This window comes from Engraulis encrasicolus, chromosome 19 (genome assembly GCF_034702125.1).
Source record: "Engraulis encrasicolus isolate BLACKSEA-1 chromosome 19, IST_EnEncr_1.0, whole genome shotgun sequence".
In the NCBI taxonomy this organism is placed as follows: Eukaryota; Metazoa; Chordata; class Actinopteri; order Clupeiformes; family Engraulidae; genus Engraulis; species Engraulis encrasicolus.
In genome coordinates, this window is record NC_085875.1 from 23,135,876 (window position 1) to 23,155,588 (window position 19,713).

A 19,713-nucleotide genomic window follows, 5' to 3' on the forward strand; every position below is an offset into this window, starting at 1 on the left:
CGTGTTCAAAATCCAGTAATAAAATAGGCTGGCTGGTCTTGTTTTCAACACATCAGTTGGACTATTGCTGCCACCAAATGGAAATACTTTCAGAAATAAAGACAAGAAACATAGCAGCGGCACGCTCAACAACTCAGTTCAGGTAGGGAAACTTTGTCTATTAATGTGCTAGCAGCTCGCTAGCTATCTAGCCTGCCTGCTGCTATAATAATCGCAGATTCCGATCATATGGCTCATTTGTATTTCTTTTCTATTTCCCTTCGTCTCAGCCATTGTGTAAATGTGCGGTTCACAAGTTCACTGTGACCTCCTCGAGATTGATCCCAATGAGCAGTTCTTAGCCGGTTTGTAGCAGTAGTAGCCTAGTTTGTTAGTTTGCTGGTCGGGGGTAACTGAGAATAGTTGATGACTTTCGGTGCAGTTTTTGCCGAGATTGTGCGTGTGGTAGCCTAACACTTGCACTGTCGACACATTCTTTGCCTGTAGCACCACACAGTGCTACTAGGTCTGTGGTAAACAGTGCAATGACAGTGCAATGCAATGATTGGTAGACCACCTTCGCTCATGCTGTTGACGCGGCCAGGGTGCGGCTTACAAACAGCAACATACACGAGTCAATGACGTTTTAGTAGTAACTTAGCATACGTCAGGATAGTGCAACCAAAGATTGTGGATTGTGGAAGTGGATTATCTAAGAAGCATATCCATTGCAGTACCTTAACTACCAATTAATTCATGGGCATTAGCTGTGGCTGTACCACCCGACGTCTGAGCCCCAAAAACGCCACTGACCCACACGTGTAGGAACTAACAGAATATGCAGACATTACAAAGTTAGTCAATAAATGCCTGGTGGTAGCCCACCTTCATTCATGCTGTCGTCGCGGTCGGGGTGTGGCCTGAACTTCTCGATGGTCTGGCAGCTGAGCAGGCGTGTGTTGGTGGCCTGGGCCCTGAGAGGGAACGAGGTGCCGTTCAGGTCCTGGCTGTAGCGCTCCTCACAGTACTCCAGGCCCTGCAGCCAAGACGCAAAACAAACACTCATTACACATCCTAGATTTTTTACATGCCTTCTTTTAAGTCTTTTAAGTCTACATCTTAAATATTGTCTTAAACCTTTGTCCACCTTGCCATGCACCTTGACCAAAGGTAAAAGGAAATAAAAAATAGGATAGATCCGAAGTGAATAGATCTGAAGTGGATAAATCTGAAGTGGCTGCCGTTCAAATTGACTCCCAATGCTAATACTAAAGTGGCCTCTGGTGCACAATTAGCATTAGAATGCGCTTGCACTTAACTCATGGAAATATATTTAGCAGAATCAGGATATATTGATGTGAGAATCAGACAAGCAAGTAGGGAGTACTTTAAGACGTATGGCTGATGGATTTACCTCGTAGAGAATCTTGCCCGAAGCGAGACACTTCCTCTCTCCAAAGGCCAGCTGCAGCAGGTGAAGACTCACCACATCACCCTCACTACAGCAAGGATACAAACACACAGGACCATGAGAGGATGCAAGACTGAGTGTGTGTGTGTGTGTGTGTGCGTGCGTGCGTGTGCGTGTGCGTGCGTGCGTGTGCGTGTGTGTGTGTGTGTGTGTGTGTGTGTGTGTGTGTGTGTGTGTGTGTGTGCGTGCGTGTGCGTGTGCGTGTGTGTGTGCTCATTTTTGTCTTATTATGCTCCATCTTCATTCTGCACGTGTGCATGTATGAGCAAGTAGCCCACCACATGTGGCCAACAACAGTGTATGAATAACAATAAAAAAGCACTTCATGACAGGGAATTACTACCGGTAATTTGTATGAAAGTATTGCGTGTGTGATTAATTAAGAAAGCATGCATTAGGCAAGGGCTGCAATGAAAAGCCACTAATACAGCAAAAGTGAAGTAAAGTGTATTCTCTGCAAGTACCGTAGTGAAATGAGCATTGGTCTATGGCCCACATCCAGCATGCGCTAGTGCTAATCTCTGCCTTCTCTGCCTACACCGTCTCCAGAGCTGCCTGGGCTACTACTGCAGCAGATGACTAATGCTGCTGTGGCATTGGTGTGCATGTGCGTGTGTTTTCAGTTTGTCTTGGCTGCATGGCTCACAGGTAGAGTATATGTGACCGCGTGTGTGTGTGAGACCTGCGCGCGCGTGTGTGTGTGTGTGTGACTGCGTGTGTGTGTGTGTGTGTGTGTGTGTGTGTGTGTGTGTGTGACCGCGTGTGTGTGTGACCGCGTGTGCGTGACCGCGTGTGCGTGACCGCGTGTGCGTGACCGCGTGTGCGTGACCGCGCGTGTGAGTATGCGCCTGCCTGTGTATGCGCCCGCCTGTGTATGCGCCCGCCTGGGTATGCGCCCGCCTGGGTATGCGCCCGCCTGGGTATGCGCCCGCCTGGGTATGCGCCCGCCTGCGTATGCGCCCGCCTGCGTATGCGCCCGCCTGCGTATGCGCCCGCCTGCGTATGCGCCCGCCTGCGTATGCGCCCGCCTGCGTATGTGCCCGCCTGCGTATGTGCCTACGTGAGCCTGACTGGACTAGCACAGTGTTCAAGTAGAGAGTATCTGCGAGCATGCGTGTGTGTGACTCACAGGTCCTGGTTGGACTGCACGGCCCACAGGTAGCAGCAGTTGCGGGGGTCGTTCTCCGGCTCCTGGAAGGTGAAGGCGTACACGGGCACCCTGCCCCCCTCCAGCTGGGAGTTGTACCTGGGAAGAGGAGAAGAGCGGGTGGGTGCGTGTTAAGTGATGCTCAAATGACAGACTGGTATGAATGTAATGCAAAACCCAAGTACCGTTCCCCCCTCCAGCTGGGGTAGGGTGGGTTTGTGTTCGTGATGGCCAAGTATCAGAGTGGTATGAACATTTTTGGAATTTGTATCCATAGATGATACACTGTAACAAGCATGCACAACTGATGCATAAAGACACACAGACATACGCAAACACACACCATTGTTTTATCTACAAGACTGCAGAAGTTGAAAGTGCAACCACACACACACCCTTCTCCCACATTAGAACTATGCTGGAAATGAACCAGCCCACACAAAGCACCGGGTGGATATAAATGGCATTGTTTCACAATCGCATTCAGTTGCATAGCAAACCCAAACTGAAGCCACTGTGAGAGTCAAGGGGAGATGAAAGCACCAGTTAAGCCACCCTTATGCATACAGTGTGCAATTTCTGAGTGCATGTACGCAAGTGTATATGTGATGTGTATATGGTGAGTAAGAGGACTTATCTTCATAGTCAGTTTCCCTTCATGACAAAGATTTACTTAACCCTACTGATCTGCACAAACCTTGTTACACATAGGAGTTGTATATTCCCTCACATATTGATTACTTCTGATCAGTGATTATGTCCGCATCTGTCACTTTGAATTAAAGAGTCAAAATACTGTTAAAACCTATATCCACAGACCTCTCCAGATATAAGGGGAGCAAGGAAACCCAAATAAAATAAGAGGGGAAAAATACACACGCATGCGCAGCCAATCGGACAGTGTACGCTTACTCTCTCTTGAGGCTCTTCATGTTCCAGAGCTGCAGGTATCCGTCGGAGAAGCCGACAGCGAGCTGGTTGGTGCGGGGGATGTAGTGCAGGGCGGTGGCCCCCGTGCCCGTGGGGCTGCTCAGCTGCAGGCACAGGTGCCGGCCCTGCTGAGTCACCCCCTCACGCAGACGAGGGATCTCAGACGGGGACTTGTTCACCACCTCCAAGTCTGCAAGGGCAACACATTCACAACATCAATATCAACACGGTGCTAGCCTACACAACATCGGCAGTCAACACCTTACACGAGGGGGTCTCCAATGAGGACTTATTCAACCCCTCCAGGTCTGTAAGGGCAAAACAAAACGGTGGCATTTTAACGAAAGGAAGGAGAGTTGCACCGGCTACCAGGGACAACTTCACCACTTCAAGGGAGAAGACTTGGTAGTAAACAAGGTTAACTTAACGCCGAAGTAGTGGTAAATCATCTAATAGAAGAGCTTGGAGACCTCATTCTCTTAACAAAATGACAACTGTGAGCTATCTTTTAGCAGGTACATCACTTCCTGTAGGTTACTTTAGCCAGGTTTATCACTTACGGTAACCATGTTCATGTAATCTCACATAGGCTCAAAGTGTCAAGGTCAGAAGCAGACCTCGCCAATCTAACTGGCTGAAAGTGGAAAGGCCAAAGAACTTCCCAATCCAACCAACCCGGCTGACTCAATGTAAAAGTCAGAGCGGGGCTTAATCTGATTGGTTGAAGGTGTCCAAGGAGGTGTGTTCTTACCTGAGGGTTCCATCTCGGTCTGGCTGCAGGAGACGTCGTCCAGACAGAGGTCCACCAGCAGCACGTGGCCGATATCCGTCACCACCGCCGCCACACCAAAGAACCAGCGCAGGCTCTGGTGGAGGTGCTGCGTGTTCGCACTCGCCCCGCCATAGCTCACGATGGGCTCGATCGCAGTGATCTAAGGGGTGGATGGAGGGATGGAGAGAGAGAGAGAGAGAGAGAGAGAGAGAGAGAGAGAGAGAGAGAGAGAGAGAGAGAGAGGGTGGCAAGAGAGTTGCAGAAAGAGAGACAGAGCAGGGAGAGAGTGCGGGTGGAGAGAGAGAGAGAGAGAGAGAGAGAGAGAGAGAGAGAGAGAGACAGAGACACAGAGAGAGAGAGAGAGAGAGAGAGAGAGAGAGAGAGAGAGAGAGAGAGAGAGAGAGAGAGACAGAGAGAGAGCATTGACAAAAAGGGGGGTATGGGCGCAGACGGGAAGAGAAAGAGAGACTGCATTAGACTGTAGAAATGATTGGCCTTGAATCAGACAAGTGAAGGCACAAGTGCAGCCTGAGGTTACTAGATAGAGAGCCGTTGTGACTAATAGGCTAACAGGAGGGGCTGCTCTCTCTCTGTGCCTCTTCAAAGCCCAGCTGAGCTGATGGGAGACTTAATGGGGCTTTTGCCAGCTTCAAATGAGCATCTTCAATACACTGCTGCCATCACAAGCTCTCGCACTCCATTGGTATTAGTGTAAGTGATATTACTGTAGTGGTTCAACTCAAAAACAAGTCTCAAATGCATGCCGCAACCTCCACTACTGAAACATGTCATGGAGTGATTCAGGCGGAGGCAAACATCCACCTTGTTTTTCAGTGCCATTTGCAATAACAAAAAAGGGCGACAAAACTTCACTTTGTCTCTGAGTAGCCCTGACAGACTTCTGGGCCTAAAAAAAATAATGTTTTGGTTCCGGTTGCCGACCGACCCTATCATTTTTTGTGCGACCCAAAATATTTTTTTTGAGTTTTTGGAATCCTCAAAAAAATATCGATGTTTTTTGGAGGGTTGTTCATATAGACAAGACACAACACGTTTCTTCATTCCCATAACTCGCCATCTCTCACTTTCTACCTGCCTGCAAGTTACTGAATTTGCATCGCATGACTATCCACATAGGAGCAACATAAGCGCGCGCCACAAGTGCCGCCCGGCTTGATATTAGAAAACCCCAAATGTCACTGCAGAGTTGCGCAGCGCACCTATCGGTCACATTGTTGGCTAATTATTATGCTACAACATGCTAATTGGTAGTCGTTGTAGCTCGTAAGTTTTTAAATAACTTGCCTCACAGCGTTCTTGCAGACTAATAGGCTGCGATGTAGTTTGGGAACCTGGCGAAAATGCCTGTCAAATGATAAGTCAATCGCCTTACCTCAACACCCGACACGGACACAGCCTGACCACCTGCCTCGAAATGCATCACACAGAAAACATGAGTATCCACGATTTTTGAATGTATTGATATTGTCTCGTCGTATTAGAAAAGGGCTTCCATTCAGTCACGCTGCATGTTGGACGAGATGCATAACTTGTTACAGCAATTCTAAAGTAGCACTGTATCAATACCTTGTAATTGTAAAATAAGTTAATACGAGAGAAGGGAAATGTTTTGCCCAAGTTTCCCTTCATTCTTTCATTTACCACAAGGCCTTGTTAACCAAGAAGTCCGTTGGCCCGAGCCCGTTATTTTCTGGCCCTCTCTCTGCTTGTCCCTCCACCATCGCGCAGCAGCAGGGCGTCTGTCACGGTCTCACTCTCCGCACCTCCTCCAAATAATGAAATATAAATTAACGATGATGTCGCCACAAATACGACTGTTCGATGAAGACCTAGGACTACTACAGTTGCCTACAATAATGATTTAATGGCAATGACGATGTTGCCCCTCGATCACATTCATATCGCCTCAGGGGTCTACATCCTCGCGTAAAACAAAAAGTGTGTAAATAGAATGTTTCCAAGCCAGAACCTTCATCCCAAGGAAAATATGGTCTACAACCGATGATGGAAAGGAATTAAAAAAAGAAAACGGGACATAGCCTACAGGAGCTAAAATAGCAGTGTCAGGCAACTGGCAGCTGGACAGGTATTGCCAGAAACGGTAGGCTGTATGATCATATCCTCATTTCGGTGACGGTCAGTATCTTGGCTCATTAATTCTTAGCTAGCCTATATTTCATTGTAGCTTTAGCAGGCCACACTCCACTATCGTCCTTGGCATTGTTCAACAAAGTTTATGACGAAATCTGGCGCATATGGGGTGTTGGGTGGGTCGGACATTTTAAAAAAAAGGGGGAAAAAAATTTTGAAAAAAAAAAAAAAAAAATCCGACCGACCCATGACCAAACCTGACAACCAACCGGAACCAAACTCTTATTTTTCTTAGGCCCTGCTAATCAGTATCAGTTCATACTCCCATTGACTTTGGTGATTAGGAACACATACTGGGAACACAGTCATTCACTCTGCCGGGATAACGAAGGCCTTTGACGTAGTGCAGTGGTTCTCAACCCATTTTGAACTACCGCTCCCATCAGCTCATCATAAGCCTCCCCTTGATCTCATAATCAGCCTGCCAACTCCATCCTTATTATTAAAAAAAAAAAGAAATAGACTAATGCCTCCCCATGTGTAACCGAGCCGAGCCCCAAGTTGCCTCCTTTTACTAATTCATTTATGAGCATTAGCTGTTGTTGTACCACCTGAAGTCTGAACCCCAGAAAAGCATCATTGACCTTTATGTGCTCACCCTCCACCTTGACCAAGTATATAGTATATCAGGGCTCTACGCTTAGCTTTTTCATTAGGAGCACCTGTGCCCCTAAGTGAAAGAATGTAGGGGCACAGATACAAATTTAGGAGCACAGTGAGTTTTTGTGACGCAGCTTCATTATTAACATACAGATACAGAGAATATACTCTTTCCACACACAAATACACATTCTAGAGGGGTAGGTCTACAATTAAAATCACTTCGGGTCACTTTTCCGTATTCCCCCCAGTAAAAGGACTAAACTAAATATTACACATTTATATCTATATTCACATTCATTTCTATACGCAGCTGGTGTTTCAATTCAGGCCTACACAGCAGGATCTGGCAGGGGTGCTGGGATGAAATTGGTCAAGGGGGCAGATTTTTTACAAGAGAGACCAGAGAGGCAATTACACTTCTGTCCTGAAAATACACAATGACTCGCATATCATGGGTATGCTATGTAGCCTATGAGGCTATGATTAGCCTACCCATGGGTAACACATTTATTTATTTTTTAATTGCATTTGGTACCACACAACAGCAACTCAATAATCTGATCTGAACATTACCCTTTGAAATATAGAACATTGTTCTATAGAGATTTTATAAATGAAACAAAAAAGAGTGGATGCCAACCAAACACATTTCCTCTAAATAACAATTTGGCAATATTGAAGGCTTGCACATCAAAAATGTGCCCTACACCCCAAGACTGTCTGCTATTGTGTCCAACAAAATACTGACTTCACATGACGTGACGTGATTATGATATGATGACAGTTGAGCAAGTGAGCACAGAGAGAGCCTGCTATGTGTCCTCCCTTGCCAACGTCGCTTGAGTAACATAAACAGTACAAACGTGTATGTACAAACCGTGTATGTACAAACCGAAGCAATTTCTTCTCACAAAGTTAACAGGTTTACTATTTGTTAGCAAGCGAAGAATTACCAATTCTAGCGTCAAAGTTTTTCTCCAGCTCTTCTCCGTCAGTGGAAGCGCTCAATACTCCCGACGCTTATCTTGTTTCAAAACTCCGCCAACTGTTTGTCTGTCTGCTTCTGTCTCTCTGTGCGCGGTGCACACACAGTCTTTTGCGCCTTCTCTCGTTCACACGTTCCTGCGTTTCTCTATGGGGTGTATTTATTTTAGGAGCAAAATACGATTGAAAGGGTTGAAATGTCTACTCGCACACGTGCGCCCTTTCTATTATTTCATTCGCACAATCATTGATTTTAGGGGCATATGCGAGCAAAATGCTCGCACTGTAGAGGCCAGTAGTATATACTCACCCTGCCGGGTATGACGACAGCCTTGACCACGCGGGAGATGCCGAGGTCGTAGAGGCAGAGCGTGCTACCCTCTGCCTCCTCCAGACCCAGCAGCAGCCCGCTGCGCTTCAGCCAGCTGAAGTCGCGCGCCGCCAGCACGTTGGGCGCGTGCTCGCCCAGCCCGCTGAAGCAGTACGCCGAGAAGCGCTCCGCCGTCACCGAGTGCACCACCTCCAGCTGCGGACCGCACGCCAGCCACGCCAGCCCGCTACGCCCTGCACACAGCAGGCAGACAGACACACACACACGCACACTGTTAGACACTACAGAATACAGTAACCACACGCGTACAATGTTGCATATATCCAATCCTTTCCATTATCCAAACTTCAGTCCTCTCTTGTGCTTCTGGCCTGGTGATGACATTGCAAGATGTCCTTGATGACGACAGAAGTTTAATTCAATATCTCGCAAAAGCGCAATTCAAAAGGTCATTTTCTCGTTTGTAATCAGGATGTTGAATTGGGGGAAAAATCTCGCAAAATTTGCTGTGGCTGTACACTGACAGCGGGGGAAACTTTCTTGTTTTCTCCACGGAGGCGGGGTGTCAGCAAAGCACAAGGCCACAAGCACAGGTGGAGGACAGGAGTTAGGATATTGGACTGTACTCTTAAAATGTTGAGCTAAAGACAGACCCATTTCACCAGTCTCCCTCGCGTGTACATACAAACCCAGTGTCACATGCAGAACATCACAAGGTCACATGCACATACACACACATACACACTGCAACAATAAGCGCACAATACAATGCCTCTCACTCCACAGAATGCCTAGTTGAGGGACGCATGGAACACAAACATGCAAACAATGTGGTGCACACACAGGTTATGATAAAATCGTGATTATGATGAATTTCTTCCACTGTGCGTGCAAGAGGGCAACAGGACAATCACTCCACCTCATACAACATTAATGAGTTACATTGGGTCACATTCAACATTTGTCATGAGCGCGTCCTCTTACGACACACTGTAACCAGACACTCGGCACTAACATGTACCAGTAAGTGGTGGTGCATAGAAATGTAATAATGCACACTGTGATCCATTTTAGCTCTTCATCGTTTCACTGATTCAATGGACTGTGATCCATACGTCTGATAGCAGAGAAGGAGAAAGTAGGGTGTGGAAGTGTTAGTGTGTGTGTGTGTGTCTTATGGTGGACCTGCCTATAGACAGCAGTAACCTGAATTACACTGATATAGCATATGCATGGCAGTATGTGATCCCCTGCTCTGTGTGTGTGTGTGTGTGTGTGTGTGTGTGTGTGTGTGTGTGTGTGTGTGTCACTCACCAACGGTGAACCTGCCCTGCAGCACAGAGTCCAGCGTGACCTCATCCTCCCCCAGAGCGTCCACAGTCACCTCGGGGAAGCGCAGCAGGCTGCTGGTGACTTGGGCAGCCAGGTCACGCATCATTACTACAGGAGGACGAGGGGAGGAGGATGGAGAGGATGAGGGCAGGAGAATGAGAAGAATGAGGAGGAGGAAGATGGGGATGAAGTGGAGGATGAGGAAGAGGAAGAAGAAGAATGATGATGATGAAGGAGGAGGAAGAGGATGGGAATAATAAGAGAAAGAAGAAGAAGAACAAGGATAAGGAGGATGAAGAGGAGAAAGGAGATGGGGAGGAAGGAGAAGGAGATGAAGGGGAAGGAAGAGAAGGAGGAGGAGAGAAAAAAGGAGGAGAGCAAACACAGATTAATATAATATAACAAAGAAAACACAAACGACATCACTAACAAACACACTGACAAACACAGAGAAGAACCACCAACAGACGGACAGAGGGCCAAACAGACACACAAAACACAAATGACAGCGTGCAAAAAAACAAAACAACAAAATCAATTTGGCAGCCTGCAGCAGGTTCACTACAGTAAATCAGCAATGGAACAAACAATGCAGTCATTGAACTCCAACCCTCGGAAACCCTCCCTGTCTGAGCCCAACAGCCCAAAGCTGCCTTGCAGCTCACTTGCTCCCTGTACTGTACAGTCTCCACCACCGTATTTACATGTGCGGTCAGCACTCCAGCTATGGACAATAGAGCTTTTTCTTCACAGGGGACAGCAACATCAGCTGTCAGCAGTTTTGAGCCCTGTTGCTTCCCCCTGCAACAGCTGTAGCATGTGTGCGTGGACTGCAGTGCACTGGAAACACCAATACACACTGACCTCGCCTATTTTGTTTTGCTGAAATCATAAGGGGCTGTGTATTTAGGACAGCTGGCTTGGGAAATACTTATTCAAAACACCAGCTTCATCTCAAACACCTCCCTTGGCGGTGTGGTAACTAAAATGTCAACAGAGGGCAATATTGCCAACAACATAACTTTCCTAACACAGGGCGGATGGCATGCAGTAGATAAGACGATATCATACAGCTATCACTAAAGCATGTAGTAGACGGTACAGACAGGGAAACCGGCTAAAAACATGCTTTCATTTGGCCTCGCCCCATTGGGCTGACTTATGGCTAATGTTCTTGAGCTTTGGAAAATAGTGCCCCCTAGACATGCAGGCCTTTTCGTGGAAACGCAGTAGGATTTGAAAATCTGCCCGCGCAGATAGTGAGGAGTGACAATCCAGGACCACAAAGCGTTCAACGTGGCTAACTAAACTTTGAAGTCTGACATTGCATTTAACAACTTAACAGTCCATCGATATGGATCCAGGAATTAGCGCAATAAAGCTACAGATAAATTACAAACTGCAATGAACCATTTGCTTCCCGTTTCGAAATAAGTAAGAGTAATAAGTGGAGATCTGCTACACTTTCTCCAAGGCGATGTCCTTGCTAGGAGTACCGTACATCAAAATGATTCATTCACAATCAGGGTCAAGCTCTTTAGTTACTGGAGAAAAAACTGATGTGTAGGCATCCTGTATGAATTTGATTGTTGGATAATCGGCATTTTTCCTAGCCCCCTTATATCTGGATTGACATATTGACTAAATCTTGCTCTCATACGCAAGGCCTGGGTTGTTACAGGTAAGGTGTCTTTCCCTGAAGCGAACAGACAAGCAGGCGGCCTGGTCAAATGCAGATATCATCTGGATTCAGAGAACTTGGCGAACAAAGGACACACAAACGTTTCAAGGATTCTTATAAAATACTTTCACATTAGATGCTGCTAGTTCGGGAGGGGTCCAAGTTAGCTCCAGGATACCACAGCTGAGCTGCTTTTCGCCAGTTTTAATGCATAGAAACCAGTTATGTTTGACAAATTAATATGGACCTAGCAACCACGCCAACACACAACACATTCACAATTAGGGATCAAAGAAGGGACATTTACGAAACAAATTAGATTGTCACATGCGTACCCGTTGCTACCACCAGACTATGTGTCTTCTAACTAAACGTGCTAATGTTTAGCTGCAAGGGTCACATGCCGTTAGCGACACTATATAAATTAGCCACAACAACATCAACCTACCAACCAGTAGGATATGCACATGTAATTGATTATTTCATGTACTTGAAATGACGCCAAATGTCTTTGCATCTAGCCACTGTCAGCAGTTGACTGTTTCGGCAGGGCAGCTGCTAGCTATGCCAAACTTTGCTTTGCCCAAGCACAAACTGAGCTAGGAAGCTAGGAAGTCTTAGCAGCTAAAGTGTCCAGCAACAATTTGGTGAATATATAAATCCGAAGCAACACCTTGCAACTTGCCCAGAACCTGACGGCAAGTTTAATGATTATACACATCATTCTCCTGTTAGAACACAGTATCGACAATATGTTCACCATCACGCAGTCCAAGTAAACCGGTTACTGAAACATAACGTGGTTAGATTGCCGTTATGTTACTAGCATATTAGTGCTAGGTAGCTAACGTACCTGTCTTATGTTGACGGTTTCAAAATACTGCTCACTCAAATGTGTCTTCTGACGCGGCTTTACTTCTGTCATAATCCGTTCTTCTCACATGCACTTGTGCTTAGTTTTATACATTTAAAAACGACTTTCTGGAGACCAAACTACGAGGTCTAGCCTTGACTTTAGGGACTGCTCCTACCACTACTTAAACGCAAGCGCCATTTCCATATCGCTAGCACTGATGTCCTGCGTAGAAAATCTGCCTTGGAAAATCCCGTGGATGTCAAAGCGCCAGAAAGAACATCGCGAGATTTCATCATTGTTTTGTTTTGCTGTGGTTTTGCTTTTCATAGCGATAAAACAGCAGCTTGACAAAAACATGCAAGTAGGCCTACGTTGGATGAGTCTCAAAATTATGAGGCAGTCAAAATTGTTTTCTACCAAATCTAATGTAATGAAAATGTGCATGCATTTCACAAGCTTTTAAATGAGCATATTATGTTGGTTTTGATTTTTTTTTTGCTAAGACACATAGGAGTTCAGACTATTAATAATAAAAAAACTGGGTTGATATGGGTTGACAACAAATTTGTTTTAATTCATTGCCTTAACTGTAATATAAGTAGGCCTACAGTGAAATGCTCCGAGTGTCTGTACAATGCATTTACCACAAGATGTCGCTGTTTGCACAAATATCAAGAAACCTTTGGTGTCAGGTTTCTTGAAAGGTGCACTGTACTCACTGTAGTGATTCTATAAATAGAGCTCAGAATTGATGTGATTGAATGACTTTGAAATGCTACTGTTTTCTCATTAGATTTAAAGGGACATCTTTAAATCATCTTTAAACCTCTCTCTCTCTCTCTCTCTCTCTCTCTCTCTCTCTCTCTCTCTCTCTCTCTCTCTCTCTCTCTCTCGCTGTCTCATCCCATGTTGTGCTTATGCCCACCTCACAGTAAGGCAGCTTATGTAAGGGTATGATGTCTCTCTCCCTCCCCCACATCACATCCCTCCTCTGCCTCTAGCCTATATGATGTGCTTTCAAACGCAGCTTTCAAGTAGGCCTACATCTAATCTCCTCCCAGTTTTCACCAACAGCGTTTTTTTTTCAGACTTTCAGAATTTGACATTTAAAATTTTGTGTTTCACACACACACACACACACACACACACGCACGCACGCACGCGCGCGCGCGCACGCACGCACACACACACACACACACACACACACACACACACACACACACACACACACACACACACACAGAAATTTGCAAAGTTCGCCCACTCCTACTCAAGGTGTGCAATAGCAATCGAGCGGCACACGTGAGGCAGCAGCACCTGGCAGTCATGTTTTGTTTTTCCAGAATGTACGCAATTATGTTCTAATTCCGGCAGTGAGGGTGCAGTGGCACACGCTATAATTCAAGCATTCTGTCCCAGCATGGCGAGGGAAATGAGCAGGCAGAGAGGTGTGACAGCTGCAGAACGGGGCAGGGAGGAAATGATGATGGGGTATGCGAAAATGGGGGCGCATAGAGGGCATCGCAACAGGAAGGGGGTGGGGGGAGGGTACAGGGTGGACAGGGGAAGAGTCGTGCCGGTTGTCGCTGTGACACAGCACATGAGCACTGAAAGTTATCTGCGCGTTTCTGAGCCTGTACCTTATCTTTCCTTGTATTTTTTCATTTCTCAGTGGTAACATATTATCTGCTTTGTTTGTTGGTGTTGTCCTCTTATGTCTTTTTATGGTGCTGCAACCTCCCTGTCTCAGAGAAAAATGTCTTCTTGGGGGAGACTATAAAGAAACCAACACCTAAGCACAGTCCTGCCATCACTGTCACAGCTAGACATAGAGCTTTTCATGACTATAAAAGGGCAGAACCATATTTTTCAGTAAATAATAATAATAATAAAAAACCACAACACATTGTGAAAGTGTACAAAGTTGTAAATAATTAACCATCTCTTTCCTCTTACCTGATGTGGATGTCCAAATCAATACTGGCAGCTTTATGAGATAGATGGGAGACCGCCGCCGCTGCCGCCGTGTGGGTCCCAAACAACATCTGTCACAGGTGCTCTTCAAAGGACGAGGATAGGTAGTCTAATCATCAGTTGAAAGAAGGTCCCGGGGCCAATAGTCCGTTTTATTGTTGCCACACACTAAGTGGTCAGCTTTTAGCAGATTGGCAGCCTTTTTCCTTTGTAAATCACAAACTAAACACCATACATAGGCCTATATCTAGTGCTGTTTTTCTGCTGGTTGGAAGCTAAAGACAAGTCTACTTCCAGAAGCAAGCAATAACACTGTAGGTGCTACACTAGATAGCTCCCTTCAGGCTGACCCTGGAAGAAGCGGCCAGACTGATAAGAGTGTTCTCATTATACTGGGAGGATATTGCTGTCTGTCGGCCTCGGGCCGCATGCGCTTTGCTGTTGTGTTGTGTTGTGTTGTGTTGTGTTGTGTTGTGTTGTGTTGTGTTGTGTTGTGTTGTGTTGTGTTGTGTTGTGTTGTGTTGTGTTGTGTTGTGTTGTGTTGTGTTGTGTTGTGATGTGATGCGATGTGCTGTTAGCATTTATTCAGTTGTTTACAGCGAGGCTCTGATAAGAGCAAGGGCCTATCAGCTTCAGAGTGATGTTTGGATTATCTTCCACAGAAGAAGATCAGATATATAGGCGGGATGGAGAGAGTTAACGTAACAAGACTTGGCTGGGTCCGTCTATTGTGGAAATTACTTAGCAGGGGAAGAAGGAAAGGTGTCAATGGTTATACACTAAAATGTGTATAATTATTCTTTTTTAATGACCGGGGCCGTTATCGAACCCAGGATGCCAGCGTAGTAACCCAGTGCCCTACCATTGGGCCACGGCAGGGCCAAATGTTTAGTTATTTGATCAATGTGCTTGCATGATTAAGAGCATGAGAGGTTGATAGCTGTGGTGGACCTGAAGCCTTTGTATAAGGGAGTGTGTGTGTGTGTGTGTGTGTGTGTGTGTGTGTGTGTGTGTGTGTGTGTGTGTGTGTGTGTGTGTGTGTGTGTGTGTGTGTGTGTGTGTGTGTGTGTGTGTGTGTGTGTGTGTGTGTGCGTGTGTGTGTGTGTGTGCGTGCGCACATGTGAGAGAGAGAGAAAGAGAGAGAGAGAGAGAGAGAGAGAGATAGAGAGATAGAGAGATATATAGAGAGAGTGTGTGTGTTTTTCGTGTGTGTTGCAGTACGTGCGGTGGGGACTTAGTGTGACGTAGCCCGGCTGTAATCCCCAAAGCCCAGAGCTCAAAGCGGATATCCATTAGCACAATGTAGTACGCCCATTCCAACACTGTCACATCATCACCCGCCATTTGCCTCGCTTCTTTCACTCCCACTCCCACGCACAACACAAAACACTTGTAACACACTGTACTGCATAAACAATGCAATACAGTCTGTTGTGGAATGAGTGTATGTGTGCGTGTGTGTGTGTGTGTGTGTGTGTGTGTGTGTGTGTGTGTGTGTGTGTGTGTGTGTGTGTGTGTGTGTGTGTGTGTGTGTGTGTGTGTGTGTGTGTGTGTGTGTCTGTGTGTTTGCAAGCATGTCTTTGTGTGTGTGTGTGTGTGTGTGTGTGTGTGTGTGTGTGTGTGTGTGTGTGTGTGTGTGTGTGTGTGTGTGTGTGTGTGTGTGTGTGTGTGTGAGAGAGAGAGAGAGAGAGAGAGAGAGAGAGAAATCATTTTAACTCCATGAATTTAGTTACATAGAGGATAAATATTCCTTGTGAACCTGATACTTTTTCAAATATCAAACAGTAATGGCATTACATCATCATTACTAATCATGACCGAATTACTCCATAGGATTTCCTTTCCTCAAGTACCACATCAGCTTATATGGAAAGTAGGAAGCTATCTATGCATTGCAAGCATCACTCACAAAGCACATTCAGGTCTGTGTAGAGCACTCCAGAAGATGCTTTTAAAGCGTTAGAAGGCTTTGAGAGAGAACTAGACAGCCATAGGCTGTCTTTGTAAATACAAGTCTGTCTGTCTGTCAATGACAATCCAGCAGCTATAAGTGACTTCTGAGTATACATGTGCACAGGGCCGCTGACAGCTTTTGCCAGGCCCAGGACAAAGTATTCTGAAAGGGCCCCTCATCCAATATTTACAATGTAATGAAAGCCCAAATTTGGGCCCCCTCTCTCTCCCTGGGCCCGGGACAACCGGCCCCTTTGTCCCCCCTGCCGGCTTCCCTGCATGTGCATCAAAAGAAGGAGAAAAAAAAACATGAAAGAGGAATGGAGGAGGAAAGTAACCACATCACAAGAAGCCTTTTCCTTTGTGTCTTTTGGTCATGTAGTTTATTTGTAATGGCATGATCTGATTATTTTACATGGATGACCACAGGATGCTAATGTACAGATACAGCAGTATAAACGGAGTGGCACTATTGCAAAGAGATGCAGGAATGTGAATGCTGTCTGTCTATCTGTCTGTGCGATGCGGTCCTGATGCTGCTGATGCACAGATGATCCCAGAACGGTACTGCCATGTTTGGTAATCTTTACAGTGCAATGTTTCGTTGTTGTTGTTGTTGTCGTTGTTGTTGTTTTTTTTAAAGTCACCACTAAAATCTATCACTAAACAGGGACGTACACAGTAATGAATGCAATGGTATAACAACACACGTTGATGCGTTTTGATAGGTTAAGTACATACTAAGTTAGTCAAGGGGAACTGGGTGGGAGGGAGGAAACTCAGCCACTCTCTTTTTTTGGTAACACTTTACTTGACGCCGGCGTCATACGTATGACATAACAGTGTCATAACATTGTCATAATGCAGTCATGCATGTGTCATAAACATTATGTCAATGTCATAAACCTTGTATGACTTTGTCTGTCAGTGAAATTCGGTTATGACAAAGACAGGCCGAACAATGTCAACTGTTCATGGCCATTAAACGTTTATGACATTGGCATTATGTTTATGACTCGTTCATGACATCACTATGACACTGTTATGACACTGTTATGTCATACCTATGACGCCGGCGTCAAGTTAAGTGTTACCCTTTTTTTTGTACATTACGTAGTATATATACTCACTAACCCCACACTGCAAAACCCTTCTCCTCTCCCGTTTGTCATTACGTAAAAACATACAGCAATGGCAGCAGTGAATAGACGCAAACCCATTGACTGCCTTCCAACTGCGAAGTACAAACCCAAAACGTAAAACAAACCAAAAAAGAGAAAAAGAAAAAAAAACACAATTGAATCATATGAAGCATTTCTTCGATATCCCTCACCCCAAAAACAGGTGGATAAAGGTGTAATAAATATGTATATATTTAAAAAACAAAAAACAAAGAGAGAGAGAGAGAGAGAGAGAGAGAGAAAGTGACAGAGAGACAAAGAAACATAGAAGATAAAACCTCTTGCATGAACTCTACGCCATCAAATATGCACTATATACAACCTTTGGAGAGAGACAGAGAGTGAATCTGAGCTCATATACAGTAATCGTTTACAGCACTACCGTTTACAGTAAAGAGGCCAAGAAGACAGACGATACAGGATGATGATTGGTTTCTCTACGGAGGGGAAGAAAGGGCAGTAGGTACTGATATGTGCCTGTGTGCAAACCTACTGTTTGGGATGAATAAACCACGGTAAAAGCACATGTGTACCCTGGCGGGACCAGCGTAGGTGGGGGATTGGCTGGGAGACAGGGGGCAAGGGGGGCGCATAGAGGGCATTGGGGAGCATGGGGAAGGGGTGGGGCACGGGCAGTGAAAGCACTTTTGCGTAGGAGAGAGGAGAGTTAGCCACTGCCCAGCATCTTTGTGGCACGCTGGTTGGCATCGTCGATCCTGGTCTTGTTGGAATCAGCCTGTGTGGCAGAGAGAGAGAGGGGGAGGGAAGAGAGAGAGAGAGAGAGAGAGAGAGAGAGAGAGAGAGAGAGAGAGAGAGAGAGAGAGAGAGAGAGAGAGAGAGAGAGAAGAACATATTAACAGAGCTTACATTGAGCCACCACCTTAAGAAGCTGCCACAGCTCAGGTCCTCCGCAATATTTGTGCTAATATAACCATGGGGAAAATATGAGTAAAGAAGGTCTAAACCTCCTTACAAAACCCACTTGCTCTAAGTATTCCTGAGGTGAACACATTACATGTGTGTTTTTACCACAAATTTCTGTCACTAGCCTACTTTAACATGTCACTCATGTGACTCACGCTCATACAGTAACTGACCAATCCCCAAGAAAGGTATTTAGATTGTAGTGCCTCTAATGGAGCCCTAAGAGATTAAGACCATGATATGTTCTTGGGAGGCTTATCAGACTTTAAGTCTCGGCAGCAGCCCATCTGCTTTGTTTGAACTCTATCCAACCTGATTGTTTTTCAGCTGGACAGTGTGGGGGGCTGGTGTCATTCGAAGGGCACCATAGTAGAATGCACAAGGTCATTTATGCACACTCACCTATTGGGGTTAGGCCTGTCACCCTGTCACTTTGTAGGCTCCAAATAGATTTTTTGTAACTACTGATAGCCTATGACTGCATGGCTAGCTCATTTAACAGGGGCCAGTCTTACTTTGCCCATCTGTATGCAGAAACGGAAATGCAGTATATATGGCCTGATTTTCTATTGTCCATTCTGTCATGAGGGTCAAGGGTCAAGAATCCATTACTTCCTAACCTGACAATGGTCAAAAATATCTTCCGGTGTTGCCTTTTTTCCCCTAGAGCTTGACTGGCCAAGTTCTAACTCCACTTTCCAAACCTATCAGTGTTGGGCATTACACCTGCTACCTTTAGGCGTCAGGTGATAGTTAGTTCTTATCGGGCTTGTCATTACCATTATCCTCACTATGATCCTTACTTTCATGTAGTAGTACTCTCTTAAAGTCATACTGTACATGTTCAAGAAGCTCTTGAAGCCCAACTTTTCCTGAACCAGATTGGGCGAGTTATAAGCATAACCATCTTTACCAATTCAGAGTTGGAATTCTACTTCAACTGTGTACACCAGAAACAACCTAACTACCAAGGTTGTTGAAGACGTTTTGCCATGAATACGCTGTATTCGTTCTGGATGTGACATTGACATGTTTGATTTAGCTAATCACACAACGGCTCTGGCTTGCCGAACCACGTCATAGCTCATTACCATAACATGACTTTTCATAGGTCGCTTTTGCTGTACATGCACTGTGAGCGTGAGCGTTGTAAGCATGCTGGTCCTTACCTGGTCCATGATCCTGTCGATCTGCCGGTTCTGGGTGTCGATCTCGTTGCCCATGTCCAGAGCCATGTGGCGCAGGTTGCCAATGATGCCACCCACCTGCTCCAGGTTCTCGTCCATCTCGTTCTCACGGGCGTCATTTGTCACCCTGCAAGGGACAACAAAAGTGGCTTGGTTACACACAATACACATTCAGACACACGGTTGAGGAAATCTTTCTACAGTATCGCTAGGTGTTGGATAGGGGACAAAGGTGA

At 45.7% G+C, this 19,713-nt stretch overlaps 2 protein-coding genes across 2 annotated transcripts in view; both read right to left on the minus strand.

The window, feature by feature from the left end:
- ahctf1 (AT hook containing transcription factor 1) overlaps positions 1 to 12,456 on the minus strand; it is a 35,998-nt gene extending 23,542 nt beyond the window's left edge. The window contains exons 1-8 of the mRNA XM_063183837.1: positions 12,256 to 12,456; positions 9,704 to 9,829; positions 8,369 to 8,622; positions 4,279 to 4,459; positions 3,510 to 3,717; positions 2,580 to 2,696; positions 1,394 to 1,478; positions 865 to 1,015 (exon numbers count right to left, since the gene is read on the minus strand). Coding sequence (XP_063039907.1) covers positions 865 to 1,015; positions 1,394 to 1,478; positions 2,580 to 2,696; positions 3,510 to 3,717; positions 4,279 to 4,459; positions 8,369 to 8,622; positions 9,704 to 9,827 — 1,120 coding nt within the window. The 5' untranslated portion in view covers positions 9,828 to 9,829; positions 12,256 to 12,456. The remainder of the gene's footprint in view (positions 1 to 864; positions 1,016 to 1,393; positions 1,479 to 2,579; positions 2,697 to 3,509; positions 3,718 to 4,278; positions 4,460 to 8,368; positions 8,623 to 9,703; positions 9,830 to 12,255) is intronic.
- A 5,263-nt stretch (positions 12,457 to 17,719) lies between these two features.
- The window catches only part of snap25b (synaptosome associated protein 25b), a 70,704-nt gene continuing 68,710 nt past the window's right edge, over positions 17,720 to 19,713 (minus strand). The window contains exons 7-8 of the mRNA XM_063224084.1: positions 19,460 to 19,604; positions 17,720 to 18,102 (exon numbers count right to left, since the gene is read on the minus strand). Of these exons, the coding sequence (XP_063080154.1) occupies positions 18,034 to 18,102; positions 19,460 to 19,604 (214 nt within the window). The 3' untranslated portion in view covers positions 17,720 to 18,033. The remainder of the gene's footprint in view (positions 18,103 to 19,459; positions 19,605 to 19,713) is intronic.